The following is a 21,833-nucleotide window of genomic DNA, read 5'->3' on the forward strand; positions in this document are numbered from 1 at the left end:
AACTGGAACCCATTTCTGGCCACACCAGCCTTTGAGTCATGCATTCAACCTTACTTTCCCTATGCCAGTTTGGACGTGGCTCAGGTAATAATCCAGAGATTATTACCTTTGAGGGTCTGCTTCTTAATTTGGTGCCAAGCTCCTCCTCCTCCAGCTCTGAGCATTTGTCCTGAGCCCTGGTACCGGGCAGGCAATACAACCGTCTGGACTCCTGCTCTTTGCTGCAGAGAACAGCACCAATCCTCCTCACTATACTGTACCACCACAGCTTCCCTTTTTGCTCGCCCCACGATGGAAGAGAGGTAGAGAAGTGGACAGAATTAGGCAGGATATTCCAGAGTTCAGGCCCCAGGCAGGTGAAGACATGGGCACAACTGGGGGGATGAAGGAAATCAGGGATGCTCCAGAGCAAAGGTAGAGAAATACAGATTATTTCAGAGAGCTACCTCTGTCACCTCCTCCAGTTCTACAACACTCAGCGAACTGCACCTTCGCTGAGACTGATGCCAGTTCCCTCCTCCCCTCTTTCCATGTCAGTCCTACAGCAAATGATCAACAACCTGCAATCTCAGGACTGAATTGAGTTCACAATCAGGTCAGTTTGACCTTCAAGAGCCAATCACTGCTGGCGTTTGTTTTCCCACCTCGTGAAATGGCTATTTTTGGCACAAACTCTCTATTATGACAAGTTTATATTTTCCCAGTTGACAAAACAGAGCCAAGTGTTACTCCTGCCCGATAACAAACAGCAATGATTGAGATACAGCCGCAGCTTAAATGAGGCAAAGAAATATTTTCAAAGTGCATGCATCTGACGTGTACAGAACAACTAATTAGAAGGAGATTCTGCTCCACTCCAAGCCCTTGTGCAGCTACTTATTCAAAAGCCTCTCAAGCCCAAGCAAGCAGGGCTTTTATTTGATGCTGAACTTCGCCTTGCCCCATAAATGCCTCAACCAGATTTATAGACGACCTTCTGCCCTTTGAAGGATTGAGAAGCATTTCTGTTTTTAACATTATTAATTCTTTTTTTTGCTATGAGGGGGCTCGAGAGGGATTCTGACAAGCTCTGTTCCACAGAACTGGCTTTGGGCCCATCACTTTCCCATTGCTTAATTAAATTAAGGCTGTGGCCTGTGAAACAGCTCGAGTCAGGCTGTTCAAACCTTTCCCTTCAGTGAGTGCCAGCAATAGAAATAAATCCAGTGTGTGAGCAATGGGCCATTGCTCATCATCAAGCTGTGTGACTGTTTGATGGCCTGGAGCTCTGACCAGGCTTTCAGTTTCTCTGGTCTGATCAGTTTTACTTGCTTCTGGCATCCTATGAAGTACAAACTATAGCAGTATCCAAAATTTTTGAGGGATAAGTTGATAAAGCTGCTAAAATTGTATCGAACAGAGATCTAGGGTACAAAAGTAAGGAAGTTGTGTAAGGAAGTAAGGAAATCACTGCTGAGGCCTCAGTTATAGTATTGTGTCTAATTTCAGACACCAAAGTTTAGAAATGTCAAGGCCTTGGTGAAGGTGCAGAGGAGATTTACTGGAACGGTCCCAGGGATGAGGGTCTTCAGTTACTCGGGGAGACTAGAGAAGCTGGGGTTGTTCTCCCCAAAGCACAGAAAGTTAAAGGAGGAGAGATCTCAGAAGGTTGCAAGGCTGGAAGAGTCTATAGAGATCAAAAGGGGTGAGACCGTGGAAGGATTTGAACTGTAATATGGAATGGTGATCTGCCGAGCCAGGAAGCTGATATCAGAGCATTGCTAGTCATCAATGATTAAAGTTTTAATGAACTTCATCTGTTGTCTGATCCAGTCAGGTTGATGGAAAATCAATGCAAAGCAGCAAGGGGGAGAGAAAAATTATGGAATCGAGTGTATCAGCTGCTAATACTTCAGCCAGTGATCAATGGCTGCCTATAATCAAACATTAAAGTGGCGAGCAGATTTGTCTTATCAAAGTTCTTGAGTGATTTGCAGTATAACAAATCAATCAACAAACATCCTGTTCTGAAAGGCTCCAGTAACATTTACAGAGCAGCTGTCAGAATGGAGGAAACTGGCTGCCACGCCAAGAATTGGAGTGAACGGAACATCTGAAATACACTTTGTGCAAGAGCACTTCATCACTCGAACTGTTGGCCGGCTGCCCTTTCTACCAAGTTTGTTACAAACACAAACACTCCTGACCTGGCCCACCATTCCTGAGTTGAAGACTCTTTTCTGCCTTGCATCATGGGACTGAAGAAAATAAATCCAGTGATAAATAAAGGCCAGAAGGCCAAGAGCAAAGAAACAGGATGAGGTGGACAGCTCTTTCAAAGAGCTGGCACAGACATGATGCCTGAGGCTGAGTTCCCTCCTTCTGTACTGTAGGATTCTGTGATTCAAATCCTTTTCTGTTCTCAGGAGATGGCTGGCAGTATATGTCAGTAGCTCATCAGTTGTGGGAGATTGAGGGGTGATCTTCTCAATGTGCTTAAGATGTTAAAAGGGGGAATCTCTTCCTAGTTTTCTATATGCCAGGGGGAGCGTGATCCTGGTTCAAGAACCTACTATTAACTGCAATAGCCTGTTTTGCAGTTGGTGCTCCGTGTGCTGAAGTCGATAAGAGTCCGTGGAAAATCATTCACCTGAATGGGCTGATTTCCCAGGTTCACAATTCATGGAAACCTATCTTTTTCAGTAAGCTGAGGCTGGGACTTGGGATCTTGCATCCACTAAAGGTAGAAATGCCTGTGCTTACCTAATGTGCAGACAAAGGTCAAGAGTCAGGCTAAATCAGGCCAGCACAGACCTGTTCATATCATCAGCGGTCATCTCTATAGCCAGTAGAGAATTGCTTCCCAATTGGCACTTCTACAATATCCATCAAGGTCTCTGTCTGACTATAGTGCAAAGGGATTGCAGGTGGGGTCATGATGTAACTGAATGGCTGAACAGGCTTGAGGAGATGATGGAGAAGCTGGGCTTGTTCAGACAAGACTGAAAAAGAGATTTAATAAAGGTGTTTAAAATCATGATGGATAATGAAACTGTTTCCTCTTTTAAAGAGCAAGCACAGAGTTAATGGGCTGAATGGCCTCCTTCCATGCTCAACTCTTCTATGATTCTCCAATCCAGTCCAATGCAAGACGAAGGGAGCGCTATGCTGTTGGAGGTGCCATCTTTGGAATACATGTTGAACCCATTTTCCCTCTCAAATCCCATGTACATGAGTTCAAAGATCAGGAGCATTCTCCCCAGTGTCCTGGTCAATATTCATGCCTCAAGCAGAACGAGATTTTGCTGGCTGTTTAACTCACTTGTTGTCTGTGGGATCTTGCTGTGCATACATTGGGGCTGCCGTATTTCCTACATTACAGCAGACACTACACGGTAAAGTATTTCATTGGCTGTAGAGTGTTTTGTGACATTGGGATATGGTAGATTTGTATGTAGAAGAACAATTGTTCTTTCTCACTCACACCTGGCCAGATGACCACTTGTCAGACTTTAAAGTACCATGCACCCTGAAAAATATAGTTCACCCAACCTGTGTAGTACATCTGAGTAAATTAATCTGGCTGGGGTACATCCCCCAGCATTCGCCAAACACCAGGAGTTGTATTCAGTCTCCCCCACCCCTAAACGTGCCTCACGGGTTAATGTCAGCAAGAAAAGCACTCTTGCTGTGAAGTCCAGTTCTGATGCTGATCCTTGGCAGTCAGATTACCCCAGGGCATCCGCTAGTTGAAAACTCAACATCCTTTCCCCCCATCTCCCCTTCCTTCTTTTATGCTCGATTATCTGAAGACATGAAACTATAACACCACAGAGAAGTGCTTCAAGGGGTTCCTGGGATGCAAACCATAGAAGGCAATGAATGCCGATGGATGATTTATTTTGTACTCCTAATCTTTTTACTGAGTCATCGCTCAGACACTTCTTGGTGACAGATCTTAATAATAATGACCCCTGGAGCAAGTTATGGTATCAGCTATAGAGATATTTATCAAAGTGTCAATCCAAGTAAATGAAATACCACAAGCAATAATGTTACATGTTTAAGGCAGCAATCGGTTACTAAATGCGATTTGCTCTGTCTCCTGTCTATTTTTTGGAAGGCTGCACCGTGGACTCCTCTTATGATTTATTGAGACAGAAACTGAGACGCATCTTTTTCTGCCCTTTCCTGCCCTGTTCCACACAAACTAAGACTTACATTTATACAGTGTCTTTCACAACCTAAGGACGCTGCAGTATTTCACAACCAATGAGGTACTTTTTAAGTGTTATCATGTAGGAAATGCAGCAGCCAAATAGCTTACAGTAAAGCCCCACAAACAGCAAGGGGATAATGACTAGATCAACAGTTTGTTAGTGATGTCGGGAGAGAGATAAATATTGAGCAGGAGGCTGTGGGGAACCGTTGTGCTTTTCTTTGAAATAGTCCTGTAGATGTTTTAGGCTCTTTTGAAGGCACACAGGACTGGTTTAACATTTCGTCTGCAACACAGAATCTTCAACAATGCAGTAGCCCCTCTATTGGACTTGAACCCACTATCTTCTGATTTAGAGGCAAGAGTCTACCCACTGACCCACAGCTGCCATCTGAATATTGCCCCCAGCAATGTCCCGATCAGCGAACAGTCAGAGTGCAGGACCCCGCCATATCCATGGAATCTCCCGTCATCTCTCTCTTTCATTCAATAATATATCAGCTGTTGGTCCCGAGGAAGTGCTGCACTGCCTGAGGTACTGTCTTTTAGATGAGACATCAACCAAAGGCCAAGTCTTCCCTCTCAGCTCGATATAAAAGTTCCTGCTGCCTTCCTGGAAGAAAGAGAAGCAAGAGGTCCTGGCCAAGATTGTTCTTACAACACGCAAGAAACATTCATCATCCATGCTGTTTGTGGTACCTTGCTAAACACAAATTGGCTCACAAATTTTCCTACAATCTGGAAGTGACTGTTCTTCAAAAACACTTAACTGGCTGTGAAGTCTCATTGGAAAATATTGAGGCTGTGAAATATGCTTTCAAAATGCACATTATTTATTGAAAACGGTATATCTGCATGCACTTCTTTTAATTGTGCCACTTTTATAATGATAATTTTAAATGTAAACGTGTCACACTGCAATCATGCTCTTCTGTGAGTAGCGGGGCATGGTGCCTCACTTATGCATCCTTACAGCTCCCGAGTTTCTATGCCTCTTCTCCAACCAATTCTGCTTCCAAAATTGCTGCGAGTTTTACTATTTAGTAACAAATAAAATCAACGTTGGACAGCCTTGGGCAGTTTTCTCTCGATAAGAGAAGACTGAGGGTGACCTGACTGAGGTCTTTAAAAATATGCAAGAGTTCAAAAGGTTAGAGGTAGAAAAGATGTTTCCACTTGTGGGGGAGACTGGAGGCCATAAATAAAAGATAGTCACTAATAATCCAATCAGGAATTCAGGAGAAACTTGTTTATCCAGTGAGTACTCACTACCATAGGGAGTATAGTCCAGGTGAAACACATCAATGCATTTAAGAGAAGCTAGATAAACATATGAGGTGGAAAGGAATGGAAGGATACATTGATCGGGTGAGATGAAAGAGGTTGGGAAGAGGCTTGAATGGAGCGTTAAAACACCAGCATGGACCAGTCTGGCCGAATGGCCTGTTTCTCTGCTGTCAATTCTATGTAAATCAGACTATTATTCAAAAATAAGGACAGGGTGTCTCACTTCATGGAGACAGGATTGCATCTGAGCATCTAGGCTCAGTTATGTCCCACGATCTCTGACCCGACTTCACCTGATGGCTATACTTGGCTTCAATTGTCAGAGTGTAATGCTGTGGGAGGCCATTCAGAAAAGTAAGGTTTGAATGTTCATGCAGATTGACAGATGGTTTCACATGGTTCTAATCTCTGGTTCTCTGAGAGGAGACTAATTTCCCGTTTCACCATTTCCTCCATGTGAGAAAGTTAAAAGCACTCTACTGGTGGGGAAACTTATGAGGAAAGAATGAGCCTTGAACTTCCTCCTGAAACAAATAGCCTTCATAACTCACTCGCCTATTTAAAAAAAAACATGCCTGCTCATCTTTCACTGATGAGTTATTTGTATTTAGTAAGTCAAGTGATTCTCATTTTTCAGAGCTTCGAACTTCATATTGAGCAATAAATCAGCTACAATTGCAGCGTCTTCCAACTAGCTTTAAGGGATGAGGCCTAATTGGGAATGGTCAATGGTCAACTCCCGGGAGGTAGGCAAGCAATATATCACCAAGGATATATTGGCCTTGGAGGAAGAGCAGCACAAAGTCACCAGAATGATACTGGGACAAAAAGGTTACGAGGCTACTATTTCCTTAGCTTCAGAAGGTGGGGAATGTAAGTGAGTTGTGTAAAATGATAAAGAAATTCAAGGGGTAAAAACTATTTCCTCAGCGCAGGGGGCAGAAAGTCCAGAACAAGGGAACATAACCCCAAAATTAGATCTAGTCTGTTCAGGGATGATGTCAGGAAACACTCAAGGGTAGTGAAAACTAGGAACTCTCTCCCCACAACCAGACCCCACCCCCACCCCAACAAAAATCTGTGGATGCTACAAGTCAACTGGGGCTTTAAAGACTCAAATGAATAGATTTTTGTTACCTAAGGGTATCTTGAAACATAAAGCAAAGGTGGGTAAAGGCAGTTGAGATACAGATCAACCATGATCTGACTGAATGGTGAAGCAGGCTTGAGGGGCTGAATGGCCTCATCCTGTCCCTATGCAGGGTTTAGTACTCAGAGAGATGCCAGACACATTTTAACCTCTGGGTGGGGTTGGGTGACAATAGGACCAGTATGGTAGAAAGTGTGGCCATGGAAGAAATATATGAAAGTCTGGATATCAAAGAGGGACAGAAAGGTATCTTCAGAATAGCAACTGCTAGAAATAGGTTCACAATAAGTGTCCAAAATATGTGTACAATCAATGATGCAGGTGGAGTAACCTTTAGTGAAAGAGGATGAAATCAAAGAAAGGTGGGGCCAATACTTTAACTGGCTCTGAATGAAGAAAAGCCACGAATAAAGAGGTGTAGCTGCAAATCAAGGAGTGGCTTCTAGCAACCTGGAAGAAATCTAGACAGTACTATAAGGAATGAGAATGAGGCAAAGGAGAGGGACTGGCTGAGATCCATGAAGGGCAATTCAGATTCATACCTGGAAGAAGAACCACTGATATCTTTTTTTGTTTTGAGACACGTGCTGGAGAAATATTGGGAAGCCCAGTGCAACATAAGGATTGTATTCATCACCCTAGAGAAGGGTTATGGCTGGGTACCTATGGAGGAAGTATGGAGATGTGTTATAATTCATGGAGTTCCCTATTACAGGATAGGTACAAGGAGTGCCAGACAAGAGTAAGAAGCAGTGGCAGTGGGGCGAGGGAGACTTTCAAAGTTGGATTGCACCATAGATTGACACTGAGCCCCTTCCTCTTCCTGATTGTCATAGATGTTCTAACTGAGCAAGTGAGATGGAAATGTCATGGTCAATGATGTTTGCAGATAACATTGAGCTCTGTGGTAGGGATGATGAGAGCATGATTGAGTATTTGGAGAACTGGAGAAAAACACTGGAAGACTGATGTATGAAGATCAGTAGACCAAAGACCCAATTTATGGACTGTTAGGTTGAGCCGGACAAGAGGATCAGAGTAAAGGTGTGAAGATTACAGGTGAAGACTTGAAGAAAGTGGGGAGTTTCAGATACCTGAGGTCAGTGGCAGCTGAAGATGAAAGTGTGAGAATGGAAATTAAGAAACAGATTCATTCTAGTTGGGGTAATTGGAAGAAGTGCAGTGGAGTGTTACGTGATCAAGAAGTATTGTTGACACTGAAAGGAAGAATCTACAAGACAGATGTGCGACCAGCCTTGCTATATAATGCAGAATATTGGACAACATCAAGAATGGATATGAATAAGTTGGATGCTGAAATGGATATGTGGAGATTTTTTTAATTCATTCACAGGATGTGGGGGTCGCTGGCTGGGCCAGCATTCATTGCCCATTCCTAGTTGCCCTTGAGAAGGTGATGGTGAGCTGCCTTCTTGAACCACTGCAATCCATGTGGTGTAGGTACACCCACAGTGCTGTTAGGGAGGGAGTTCCAGGATTGTGACCCAGTGACAGTGAAGGAACAGAGAAATATTTCCAAGTCAGTGACAAGAAAGCGCAGGATCAGGAACTAGTACATCAGGGAGTCAGTGAAGACTGTGGAAGCATCAAATAAAGTCATGAAAAAGAGATTGAAGTGGTAGGGTTATCCATTTGGAGAGAGAGGAAATGTAGTGAAACGAGTGCTGGAGATGGAACTGCCAGGAAGAAGGAGAAGAGAAAGGCCAAAGATCAGGCAGAAGGATGCGATGGCAAGAGAGTTAAATGCAGTGGGATTGGAAGAAGAATGGTGACTGACAGGTTAGGATGGAGAAGGATGATCAACCAGCATTGTGGCAATTCAAGTAAAATGGGAGAAGCCAAAAGGAGAAGAAGGTGATAGGAAGTGTTGCACCCTGAGGATACCTTCCATCCTCAAGGAGCAGGTTCGGCATCCATGTCTCAGTTTCCTATTAACCTTTCACACTCGTAATTTTAGATCAAGCTGAATTCACTGTTCGAGGACTAAGGGGCAGACTTCAATAAGAGTTAGGGTACGAGAGGGATGGGGAAGGGGAGGGGAGGGAGAGGCTGGAGGGGAAGGGGAATAGGTTTGGAGTAGCTGGGAGGAGGAGGCGGGACGGGAGGAGGAATAGGACCAGGAATGAGGGGAAGGGGAGGAGGAATAGAATTGGAGTTGGCGGGGGGGAGAAGCAGGAAGCTGGAGATGGAATAGGATTGGAGTGGAGGGGGAGGGAAGCAGGAAGCTGGAGACAGAATAGGATTGGAGTGGAGGGTAAGGGAAGAGGTAGTTGAGTCTCTTTTCCAAGCTATGTTTTGTTTGTTTCTGTTTCTGATGAAGTGTTTTTAAGCCTCCCTGAATGTGTTCCAAATAATCTGTCATCGCTGGCAGGCGCCCGTTGTAAATTCTATTAGTTAGGGATATTTGACATCAAACCCATTGTAAGCTTGTCATGAAAAATACTGTTTACAATAGATTGTGGCAGGACTGCTGTCTGCACTGGGAGCTGACGACTAAACAATAAGCAGATTCAATATGAAGTATTTCTACTCTCCACGTCAGCATTTAGGCAAATTATGGGCCTCACAGTTCTTGAGGATGAATAAAGAGTGCTATAAAACCCACTTTTTAATTTGAAAACATAACAGAACATTTTAGAAGACAGTATTCTGTATCAGTCCTAGCTCAGTGGGAAGAACTGTCAGGTCTCCGTCAGAAGTCCCCACTCCAGGCCGACACTCGTGTCAGTGCTTGTTTCCTGCTGACTGCGTAAATGGGCAAAATTTTCCAAGAAGGAGACCACACCTATTTTAGGCAGTCACACAGAAAATGGCGGCCAGGGGAACCTCTGCTCACCTTTGTAACTATAATAGGGGGCAATATTTGTTAAATCTCCAGTTTCACATGTGCCACAGGGGATAGTTACATCATAAAAATATGACACCTTTCAACTCTCTAATCTAAATTGCTGTGAGCCATTTAAAATGGAAACTGCCTATGTAAACATCACACTATAGCTAAACCCTCCAGCCTGTGGTCTCTCCTCAGTCTCAACCACAATCATTCCTACAATCCGACCAACACTGCTCCCTAAGTTGTTCCAAGTTTTACGATTTGCCTCTCAATAATCTCAAATCAAAATAATTTTGAAAATTAAGCACAGGATGTCTGAATCCAGCTTGGTGGATTAATATTGTCTTAGTTGAATTCTCCGCCCTTTGCCCTTTAACCCTGCCTCACATGCCTATGAAACTTGGCACTGGTTCTCCATGGGTAAGCTCACTGAAAGTCAACACACCAATAATTAAACAGAGGGGACAGAGGGGAGAGAATATTTTTGTTTGAGTGCCTTGGCGATTGTTTTTGCTTTGTTATGGTTGCTGTCAGAAAGTGTGAGCTGGTGCTTGTGAAAATTGGTCTTCAGGTACCCACACTCAATCATGACAACCTCTGTTTATGGGAGGTGGAGGGAAAGTGGTGGTGAAGAGGGTGCAGGTGGATTAATGTGAGTCGGAAAGGTTATAGGATGGATGACAGTGTTCATGCTACAGCTTTAGATTGTGAGGATGGGTGAGTGACTTACTTCTCCAGTGATGTGTCCTGCTTTAGCAGCACACCCAGTGACTGGGTTCTGATCAAAGAGTAACGTAGCTTCTCAGTGTCTTGTGCTAGAAAGGAATAGAAACAGTGAAGAGAATCACAAAGCCAACTGAAAACCCAAGAATCAGGAACAGAACCTACATATCTCCATTGTTTGGAACTCTCCTTTCAATGCAAGGTGGGATTCTGTGTCCCTCTGAATTTATTCCAGACTTGGAGATCCATTGTTTATAGCTTAATCCCTCTGCAGATCAGAAGTTACAAAACCATTACCTCCTATTGCATAATCAGTTCCCAATTTGAATGAGTCTGGAAGTCACCAGAAGGTTCTGGAACCTTTCCTAAAGTTTTGAGTGTAAGACAGCAGCAACAGCTATTTGTGCATGGCAGGATCCCACAATCGGCATTGCGACGATAGCTAGATCACCCTTTTAGTTGAAACAGATCTCCTCCTCCTCCTCTTCACATAGTGCAGTGGGATTTTTAACATCAGCAAACAGGACAGACTGAGCCTCATCCCTCATAGCACATCAGTCCCTCAGGGCACAAAGATGCTCAGGTATCTGAAAATGATGACCTCGTTCGGAGCAGGGGCTGGATTTTAGGGGGCACCGAATTCCCTGCACCCACTCCCCTGCACCCCCACCCCCCCCAACCCTGCTCCCAGGACAGGTGCAGCTCAGGGTTAGATAAGGAGGAAAGCTCCCCTGACAACACCTAATCCAACACTCAGCAGATGTGGGGTTTCTGTGCTTTGGGAGCTCACTGTCAAGAGGTGCTGGGCTGAGATAAGTCATTCAGCAGCAAGGATATAACGGAATCCAGTGTCCCCGATTCCACGGGAATCTTTCCATCCACTTGCCTCCAGATGTTCATCAGAGCTCTGATCTAGGGATCCTACAGTTTGAATCACAAAAGGTTGGTATGCAGGTACAGCAGGACATTAGGAAAGCTAAATGAATGTTATCATTTATTGTGAGGGGAATTGATTACAAAAGTGGGGAGGTTATGCTTCAGTTGTACAGGGCATTGATGAGACCACATCTGGAGTACTGTGTACAGTATTGGTCTCCTTATTTAAGCAAGGACATAAATGCGTTGGAAGCAGTTCAGAAAAGGTTTACTAAAATAATCTAAAAATAATTTTAAAATAATGTGTTTCTCTCTCCACAGATGCTGTCAGACCTGCTGAGTTTTTCCAGCATTTTCTGGTTCTACTACTAAAATAATACCTGGATTGGGCAGGTTGTCTTATGAAGAAAGCGTGGACAGACTAGGCTTGTATCTGCTGGAGTTTAGCAGAGGAAGAGGCAACTTGGTTGAAACATATAAGATCCAGAGAATTCTTCACCGGATCAATGTGGAGAGGATGTTTCTTAGTACTAGGGGCCATTGTTTAAAATAATCTGTAGCCCATTTAAACCAGAGATGAGGAGAAACGTTTTCTCTCAGAGGGTAGTAAGTCTTTGGAACTCTCTTCCTCAGAAGGCAGTGGAAGCAGAGCCTTTTAATATTTTTAAGGCAGAGTTAGATAGATTTTTGATAAGCAAGGGGTTGAAAGGTAGAAAATGAAACAATCACCTCCTCCCCTCTTCACTGAACTCCCTCTCTCATCAAACTCCAACTTTATCACTGTAATGCAACCCAAAGGAGAACTCCAGTGCAGACAAAAGCAGCACTGTAAGACGGTCTGCTTTTATGCTGTCTGAAGCTAGCTTCTGAAAACCTGTTTAAACCAATTATCATATTCACTAGCTGCAGCTGCAAGCAGAGCCTGTATAACCTCTGTTTTAAAGCTGGACTAAAACTCACCTACTCCCAACCTAAAGAACAACTTTTCATTAGTTGCTAAATTGAAGGAAGATTTGACTTTGGATAGAAATTAACCTTTAAAAGTCCCTGCCCCACCAAACTCCAACTTAAGCACTCCAATGCAGCCCAAAGCAGCACTCCAATGCTCCAGAAATCCCCACCTCACCAGCAGCCACTCTTAGCCCCCCACACCAGCAGCCACCCTCTTATATCAGCAGCTACTCTCCCCCACCAGCAGCCACTCTACCCCACCAGCAGTCCCTCTCTCACCCCACTCGGTAGTCACTCTCCCCCCATACAGCAGTCCCTCTCTCACTCCAATCAGTAGTCACTCTCTCCCCATACAGTAGTCCTTCTCTCCCCACTCAGTAGTCCCTCTCTCCCCACTCGGTAGTTATCTCTCCCCCAACTCAGCAGTTGCTCTCTCTCTCTCTCCCCGCTTCCTGAAACCTCCCTCTCTCCACAACAGACTCTCTGCTGTTGTCATGCCACTTTTCAGGCCTCAAACTGAATGAAGCTGCTCCTCCAATCAGAGAGTGGCTCTCTCCCACCTTAACTGCTGATAGGCTCACTTTTGATCCCATCAACAAACGCGGGAGAGAACCGGCCTGTGATTGGAGGAGCAGAAACTCGCAGAATTGTCAAATGTACTTACCGCCATTTGCTTACCCCACATGAGGTCCACAGGCCGGTGAGAAAGGACTGACACAGTACCTGTGGGCCGCAGGTTCAACAAGCCTGGGTTAGACCTTGTACATTCACACCATCCGTGACACTGTACAGCCCTTGTACATACACATCATCTGTGATATTGTACAGCCCTTGTACATTCACACCATCCGTGATATTGTACAGCCCTTGTACATACACACCATCTGTGATATTGTACAGCCCTTGTACATACACACCATCTGTGATATTGTACAGCCCTTGTACATACACACCATCCGCGACGCTGTACAGCCCTTGTACATTCACACCATCCGCGACGCTGTACAGCCCTTGTACATTCACACCATCCGTGACGCTGTACAGCCCTTGTACATTCACACCATCCATGACACTGTACAGCCCTTGTACATACACACCATCTGTGATATTGTACAGCCCTTCAACATTTACACCATCCGTGACACTATACAGCCCTTGTACATACACACCATCCGTGACACTGTACAGCCCTTGTACATTCATACCATCCATGACACTGTACAGCCCTTCAACATTCACACCATCCGTGACACTGTACAGCCCTTCAACATTCACACCATCCGTGACACTGTACAGCCCTTGTACATACACACCATCCGTGACATTGTACAGCCCTTCAACATTCACACCATCCGTGACACTGTACAGCCCTTGTACCTACACACCATCTGTGATATTGTACAGCCCTTGTACATACACACCATCCATGACACTGTACAGCCCTTCAACATTCACGCCATCCGTGACGCTGTACAGCCCTTGTACATTCACACCATCCAGATGGGGAGTTAAATGAAGGCCTCTCCTCTCAAGTGGACATCCCATAGGATTATTTTGAAAATGGGCAGGGAAGATCATCCAGTTATTCTGGCCAATACTTACCTCTCATTGAATTAAAAGCTGATTTTTTGGGCAATGCTTTTTTGTGGGATCTTGCTATGCACCTATTGGCTGTCAAGTTTCCTATATTTCAATAGCAACTACACTTCCATAAGTGTTTTATTGGCTGTGAAGGGCTTTGGAACCTTCCAAAGTGGTGAAAGGCACGGACAGACACTCACTTCTTTTGCATGCACACTTCTTGATCCGCCTCTGGTCAATAATATCATTGTGACATTCATTGCAGTAAACGTTTGCCCTGTGGGGGCAAAAAAGCAACATGTCAAGCCATTGGTTACCTCTTCAAAAGCCACTGGACAGCCAAAAAAGCCGCGACAAGAGGAGATGGGCAAGTGACTAGTGTGTTTGATAGACCTTCCCCTGGACAGCACTTTCCACACAGGCATTAGCGAGACTGAGGATCAATGGTAGCATTCACAGCTCTGGGTTAGAAGATCATAGGATTACTCCAGAGACTTCAGCAGTTACTCTCTAGGCTGAAACTCGGTGCAGTTGTGATGGAACGCTGCACTGTTGGATGCTCAGTACCGAGGCATCGTTTTACTCTCGCCAAGTCAGTATTGACAGAGTGCTGCACTGTCAGAGGTTCAGCACTGAGGGAGCACTTTACTGTTGGAGGGTAAGCACTGAGAGATTGCTGCACTGTCGGTGGGTCAGTACTGGGGGAGTGCTGCATTGTCAGAGTGTCAGTACTGAGGAAGTGCTGCACTGTTGGAGGATTAGTGCTGAGGGAGCACTTTACTGTTGGAGGGTCAGTGCTGAGGGAGTGCTGCACTGTCAGAGGGTCAGTACTAGGAAACAATGGACTGTTGAAGGGTTAGAAACATAGAAACTAGGAGCAGGATTAGGCCAGTCGGTCCTTCGAGTCTGCTCCTCCATTCAATATGATCATGGTTGATCCTCTATCTCAACACCATACTCCCTCTTTCTCTCTGTACCCTTGATACCCCTAATATCCAAAATATTATTAATTTCTTTCTTGAATATACTCAGTGACCTGGCCTTCACTGCCTTCTGTGGGAGAGAATTCCACAGGTTGACCACCCTCTGAGTGAAGAAAGTTTTCCTTATCTCAGTCCTAACCGGCCTGCCCTGTATCCTGAGACTGTGGCCCCTGGTTCTAGACTCCCCAACCAGGGGAATCATCCTCCCTGAATCTAGTCTGTCTGGCCTTGTTAGAATTTTATACGTTTCAATCAGATCCCCTCTCATTCTTCTAAACTCGAGTGAGTACAGACTCAGTCGAACCAAGCTCTTCTCATACAACAGTCCTGCCATCCCCAGTATCAGCCTAGTGAAACTTTGCTGCACTCCCTCTATGGCAAGTATAACCTTTCTTAGGTAGGGAGACCAAAACTGTCAGTACGATCAGTACTGCACTGTCGGAGGGTCAGTACTGAGGGAGCGCTGCACTGTCGGAGGGTCAGTACTGAGGGAGCGCTGCACTGTCGGAGGGTCAGTACTGAGGAGGCGCTGCACTGTCGGAGGGTCAGTACTGAGGGAGCGCTGCATTGTCGGAGGGTCAGTACTGAGGGAGCGCTGCACTGTCGGAGGGTCAGTACTGAGGGAGCGCTGCACTGGGTAAGTGTTGTTTAAAATGTATTTATTGGATGTAAGCGTCACTGGCTAGGCCACATTTATTGCCTATCCCTCATTGCCTTTGTTAAGAGGGCAGTTATGAGTCAACCACATTGCTGTGGGTCTGGAGTCACATGTAGGCCAGACCAGGTATGGATGTCTATTTCCTTCCCTATCCTTCTATCCCCTAAAGGGCATTCATGAACCAGATGGGTTTTTACAACAATCGACAATGGTTTCATGGTCACCATCTTTTTCAATTGAATCTGTCATGGTTGGATTTGTACCCCAGTCCCTAGAGCATTACCCCTGGGTCTCTGCATTAATAGTCCAGTGACAATGCCGCTATCCCATTGCTTTCCCGTTCTTTGTGGGTACACTGTTACAATGTTTTAATCTTGGGATAAACTTAGGCCAAGTACAGGCAGTGCAGCCACTGGCCTAGGTTTATCCCACTGGGCACCTGAAATATATCAAAGAGAATTAATTTTCCAATGGTTTGTACATAACATGTTAAAAGGCTCGCAGCTGGAATGCACTTCCTGAAAGCATCATAAATATTTCCTCTCACACTTTACATGTCACACTTCAGCTGAACTTGTCCCACTGTGTCACTCAGGGCAACCTGCTCCAGTTGTGGTAGAAATTACCTCTGTACAAGGCTACGTTTCTTGGCGATGAAGAATCCGAGTGTATGTTCCTGAATCAGAAAACTGGAGTCTGGGTTGATCAATATACTGGAAATGGAAACAGGGGAAACATTAAAGAACGAAGAGGGTTAGTTAGTACAGCCTTGTACTAAACTTCAGATACAAATAAAACATTTCCACACAGAGAGAGATAGACATGACCACACTGACATACAAACAACTGTTTATTCTTTGCTGAAAAAAGAGACATATTTTGCCAAAGTCTTTCGTCATCAGGACAATTCGCAAAAAATTACCTATGTCAGCTCTGTATCAGCAAACAATTTATTTTTTATTCTTTTTCACAGGAAAGGGGCATCGCTGGCTGAGTCACCATTTATTGCCCATCCCCAATTGCCCCTTGAGAAGGGGGTGGTGAGCTGCCTTCTTGAACCGCTGCAGTCCATGTGGTGTAGGTACACCCACAGTGCTGTTATGGAGGGAGTTCCAGGATTTTGACCCAGCGACAGTGAAGGAACGGCCGATATATTTCCAAGTCAGGATGGTGTGTGGCTTGGAGGGGATCTTCCAGGTGGTGGTGTTCCCATGTGTCTGATTCCCATGTCCTATTAGGTGGTGGAGGTCGTGGGTTTGAAAGGTGCTGTTGAAAGAGCCTTGGTGAGTTCCTGCAGTGTATCTTGTCGATGGTACACACTCCTGCTACTGTGCGTCGGTAGTGGAGGGAGTGAATGTTTGTGGATATGGTGCCAATCAAGCGATTGCTTTGTCCTGGATGGTGTCAAGATTCTTGAGTGTTGTGGGAGCTGCACTCATCCAGGCAAGTGGGGAGTATTCCATCACACTCCTGACTTGTGCCTTGTAAATGGTGGACAGGCTTTGGTGAGTCAAGAGGTGAGTTACTGCAGGATTCTCAGCCTCTGACCTGCTTTTGTAGCCACAGTATTTAAATGGCTAGTCCAGTTCAGTTTCTGGTCAATGGTAACCCCCAGGAGGTTGATAGGGGAGCATTCAGCAATGGTAATGCCATTGAATAGCATTACAAGGGTCGATGGTTAGATTTTCTCTTGTTGGAGATGGTCATTGCCTGACACTTGTGTGGCACGAATGTTACTTGTCACTTATCAGCCCAAGCTTGCATATTGTCCAGGTCTTGCTGCATTTGGACATGGACTGCTTTGGTATCTGAGTAGTTGCAAATGGTGCTGAACATTGTGCAATCATCAGCGAACATCCCCACTTCTGACCTTATGGCGGAAGGAAGGTCATTGATGAAGCAGCTGAAGATGGTTGGGCCTATGACACTACCCTGAGGAACTCCTGGGACTGAGATGATTGATTTCCAACAACCACAACCACCTTCCTTTGTGCTAGGTATGACTCCAACCAGTGGAGCGCTTTCCCCTGATTCCCACTGACACCAGTTTTGCTAGGGCTCCTTGATGCCATACTCGGTCAAATGCTGCCTTGAGGCCAAGGGCAGTCACTCTCACCTCACATTGGGAGTTCAGCTCTTTTGTCTCTGGTTGAACCAGAGTTGATCCCTCGGCTTGATAGTAATGGTAGAGTGGGGCATATGCTGGGCCATAAGATTACAGATTGTGTTTGAGTACAATTCTGCTGATGACCCACAGCACTTCATGGATGTCCAGTCTTGAGTTGCTAGATCAGTTTGAAATCTATCCCATTTAGCATGGTGGTAGTGCCACACATCCTCAATGTGAAGGTGAGACTTCATCTTCACAAGGACTGTGTAGTGGTCACTCCTACCAATACTGTCATGGACAGGTGCATCTGAGGCATACAGGTTGGTGAGAATGAGGTCAAGTATGGTTTTTCCCTCCTGTAGGTTCCTTCACCATCTGCCGCAGACTCAGTTGAACATCCACGTCCTTTAGGACTCAGCCAGCTCCGTGAGTATTGGTGCTACCGAGCCACTCTTGGTGATGGACATTGAAGTCCCCCACCCAGAGTGCTCCCTGCGCCCTTACCACCCTCAGTGCTTCCTCCAAGTGATGTTCAACATGGAGGAGCACTGATCCCTCAGCTGAGGGCGGGGAGGGTGGGGTGTGGTGCACAGTGATCAGCAGGAGGTTTCCTTGCCCATGCTTGATCTGATGGCATGAGGCTTCATGGGGTCCAGAGTCGATGTTGAGGACTCCCAGGACTGTATACCACTGTGTCACTACATCTGCTGGGTCTGTCCTGCCAGTGGGACAGGACATACATACCCAGCGATGGTGATGGTGGCATCTGGGACATTATCTGTAAGATATGATTCATGAGGATGACTACGCTTGACTAGTCTGTGAGACAGCTCTTCCAATTTTGGCACTCGCCTCCAGATGTTAGTAAGGGGGACTTTGCGGGGCTGACAGAACTGAGTTTACCATTGTCGTCTCTGGTGCCTCGGTTGATGCTGGGTGATCTTCCTGGTTTCATTCCTTTTCGTAGACTTTGTAGCAGTTTAATATGGCTGAGTGGCTTGCTCGGCCATTTCAGAGGGCATTTAAGACTCAAGCACATTGCTGTGGGTCTGGAGTCACATGTAGACCAGACCAGGTAAGGACAGCAGACTTCCTTCCATGAAGGACATTAGTGAACCAGGTGGGTTTTCACAACAATATTTTCATAGTCACTATTCCAAAGACTAACTTTTTAATTCCAGATTTATTAACTGAATTTAAATTATCTCTGGTGATAGACTGTCCACCAATATCCATTACAAACCTACCGACTCCCACAGCTACCTCGACTACAGCTCCTCACACCCCGCTTCCTGTAAGGACTCCATCCCATTCTCTCAGTTCCTTCGCCTCCGTCGCATCTGTTCCAATGATGCTACCTTCAAAATCAGTTCCTCTGACATGTCCTCCTTCTTCCTTAACCGAGGTTTTCCACCCACGGTCGTTGACAGGGCCCTCAACCGTGTCCGGCCCATCTCCCGCGCATCCACCCTCACACCTTCTCCTCCCTCCCAGAAACATGATAGGGTCCCCCTTGTCCTCACTTATCACCCCACCAGCCTCCGCATTCAAAGGATCATCCTCCGCCATTTCCGCCAACTCCAGCATGATGCCACCACCAAACACATCTTCCCTTCACCCCCCCCCATCGGCATTCCGTAGGGATCAATCCCTCCGGGACACCCTGGTCCACTCCTCCATCACCCCCTACTCCTCAACCCCCTCCTATGGCACCACCCCATGCCCACGAAAAAAATGTAAACCCTGCCCCTTCACTTCCTCTCTCCTCACCGTCCAAGGGCCCAAACACTCCTTTCAAGTGAAGCAGCATTTCACTTGCATTTCCCCCAACTTAGTCCACTGCATTCGTTGCTCCCAATGTGGTCTCCTCTACATTGGAGAGACCAAACGTAAACTGGGCGACCGCTTTGCAGAACACCTACGGTCTATCCACAAGAATGACCCAAACCTCCCTGTCGCTTGCCATTTTAACACTCCACCCTGCTCTCTTGCCCACATGTCTGTCCTTGGCCTGCTGCATTGTTCCAGTGAAGCCAACGCAAACTGGAGGAACAACACCTCATCTTCCGACTAGGCACTTTACAGCCTTCTGGACTGAATATTGAATTCAACAACTTTAGGTCTTGAGCTCCCTCCTCCATCCCCACCCCCTTTCTGTTTCTTCCCCCTTCCTTTTGTTTTTTCCAATAAATTATATAGATTTTTCTTTTCCCACCTATTTCCATTATTTTAAAATATTTTTAAATCTTTTATGCTCCCCCCACCCCCACTAGAGCTATACCTTGAGTGCCCTACCATCCATTCTTAATTAGCACATTCGTTTAGATAATATCACCAACTTTAACACCTATGTGTTCTTTTGTTCTGTTGTCTGTGACATCTTTTGATGATCTGCTTCTATCACTGCTTGTTTGTCCCTACAATCACACCAACCCCCTCCACTTCTCTCCCCCCACCCCTCAAACTGCCCCCTACCAACCCCCCACCACCCCCCCCCCCCCACACCCCCAACACCTTAAACCAGCTTATATTTCACCCCTTTCTTGGATTCACTCAAGTTCTGTTGAAGGGTCATGAGGACTCGAAACATCAACTCTTCTCTTTCCCGCCGATGCTGCCAGACCTGCTGAGTTTTTCCAGGTAATTCTGTTTTTGTTTTAAATTATACCAGCTGCTGCAGTAGGTTTCAAACCCATGCCCTCAGAGCATTAACCTGGGCTTCTGGATTACTAGTCTGGAGACATTACCAGTATGCCGCTGCCTGGCCTTAACATATGCACAAACTGACACACCTACACTGGCATACACACATTGACTTACTGATACACCTACACCAACACACTCATGTACAGACACACACAACAACTTATATTTATATAGTGCCTTTAACGTAATAGGCCATGTTCTTGATGCCCGCACTGAGTGATAAGAACCTACTTCTCCCATCTTCAATCGATGTTAAAGATGGAGCCTCCAATTTAGAAATGGGAGGACTCTTGCCTGGATGAGTGCAACTCCAAAAGTACTCAAGCTTGACACCATCCTAGACAAAGCAGTCCACTTAAGTGATACCCCAACCAACACCTTAAAAATTCACTCCCTCCACTCTGAGACATAGTAGCAGCAGTGTATCATCTGCAAGGTGCTTTGCAGTCACTTGCCAAGTCTCCTCCACCAGCACCTTCCAAACCCGTGACCTCTACCATCTACAAGGACAAGGGCAGCAGGCACATGGGAACACCACCACCTTCAAGTCTTCCAACTCACTCACAATCCTGTTTCGATCCTGTTAGGGACTTATTATGTTTACAGAAGAAATATCAATACCCAGCAAATAACCAACAGAACTATGCCACAAGATTTCTCTTTTTTAAGCAAAAACAAGCTTTATTGTATATTGTAAAGAATTAAACAAAGTAAGCACAACTAACTTAATCCTATAGTTTTTAAAGACTTATGCTATAAAATCACTTTACTGTTTACTCTGCCCAAGAGTTCCCTTACCTTATGAAATCTTGAATATTCACTTTTCCTGGGACCAACCCAAAGGTATACCACAGCATTCTGGAATTCACTTTAATTGCCCTTAGTATTCCAGCTATTCTTCAATGTACAGATTGCATCGGTATTCTTCTATTAGATTCTGGCTCAGTAATCCTCTAATTTTTCTTTACAAACCTCATGACTGTGGTCTCTTCAGGTCTTTATCCTGGCTTTGGATATACGTAAACTGTTTTTTTCCAGTCTGCTCCCACATCTTCTGTACATCTCTTTCTAAGCCTTCCAATCAAGCTGAATGCTTTCTGGTAGAAGATGACTGTCAATTCCTTCCACCAGCTGCAGGATAGAGCAGATCTTCCAGCAGATTTCTCTCATGAAATCCAAAATGAGATCAAGCCCCACCCGCATTCCACGTGGTGAACAATGAAGTTAATATTTTCTGTGCTTGAAGTGCAGTCCTAACTGACTAACATTCATTTCCTTTGGGTTTCCTGCTCAGTGAGTTTCAGACTACACAAAACCAAATCTGCAACTACCTCTGTCTGATCTCAAACTGAACTGCTTGCTTCTGTCAGCAAACACACATGTAAAACAAAATAACTTTCTAACCAGGACTCCACACTGAATCACTATCTCAACTACAACATAGCATGCTTTGGGATATCCTCAGACAGAAATGTCAGTTAATTACTTTACCTTCAACACAACTCTTTGATTTTGTAACCCATATGAATAATCTATATTTCTAACAGGTGTGTTTGCCTTCTCTCCAGACTCGCTGGCTCCATTACCAGCTTAGAGGTGGATCATTCTTGCTCAACCTTTTTTTTCAGTATCAACTCTGACCTTGCAGGACAAACACAGGTTACCTTTTTAGTGTAATCAACCCAGGCTTGTCTGAACTGCATTTAGTTCCCGATTGCTTATCAGTCTCTCAATCAGATGCCACCTTAATTTACAT

The 21,833-nt window shown here is 45.2% G+C and overlaps 1 protein-coding gene across 1 annotated transcript in view; it reads right to left on the bottom strand.

Annotated features, from left to right (window-relative positions):
• LOC121289624 (calcium-activated potassium channel subunit alpha-1-like) overlaps window positions 1-21,833 on the bottom strand; it is a 109,264-nt gene that overhangs the window by 45,283 nt on the left and 42,148 nt on the right. Inside the window, exons 15-17 of the mRNA XM_041209255.1 lie at window positions 15,888-15,974; window positions 13,821-13,897; window positions 10,220-10,304 (exon numbers count right to left, since the gene is read on the bottom strand). Of these exons, the coding sequence (XP_041065189.1) occupies window positions 10,220-10,304; window positions 13,821-13,897; window positions 15,888-15,974 (249 nt within the window). The remainder of the gene's footprint in view (window positions 1-10,219; window positions 10,305-13,820; window positions 13,898-15,887; window positions 15,975-21,833) is intronic.

The sequence above is a fragment of the Carcharodon carcharias genome, chromosome 17 (genome assembly GCF_017639515.1).
Source record: "Carcharodon carcharias isolate sCarCar2 chromosome 17, sCarCar2.pri, whole genome shotgun sequence".
Lineage (NCBI taxonomy): Eukaryota > Metazoa > Chordata > Chondrichthyes > Lamniformes > Lamnidae > Carcharodon > Carcharodon carcharias.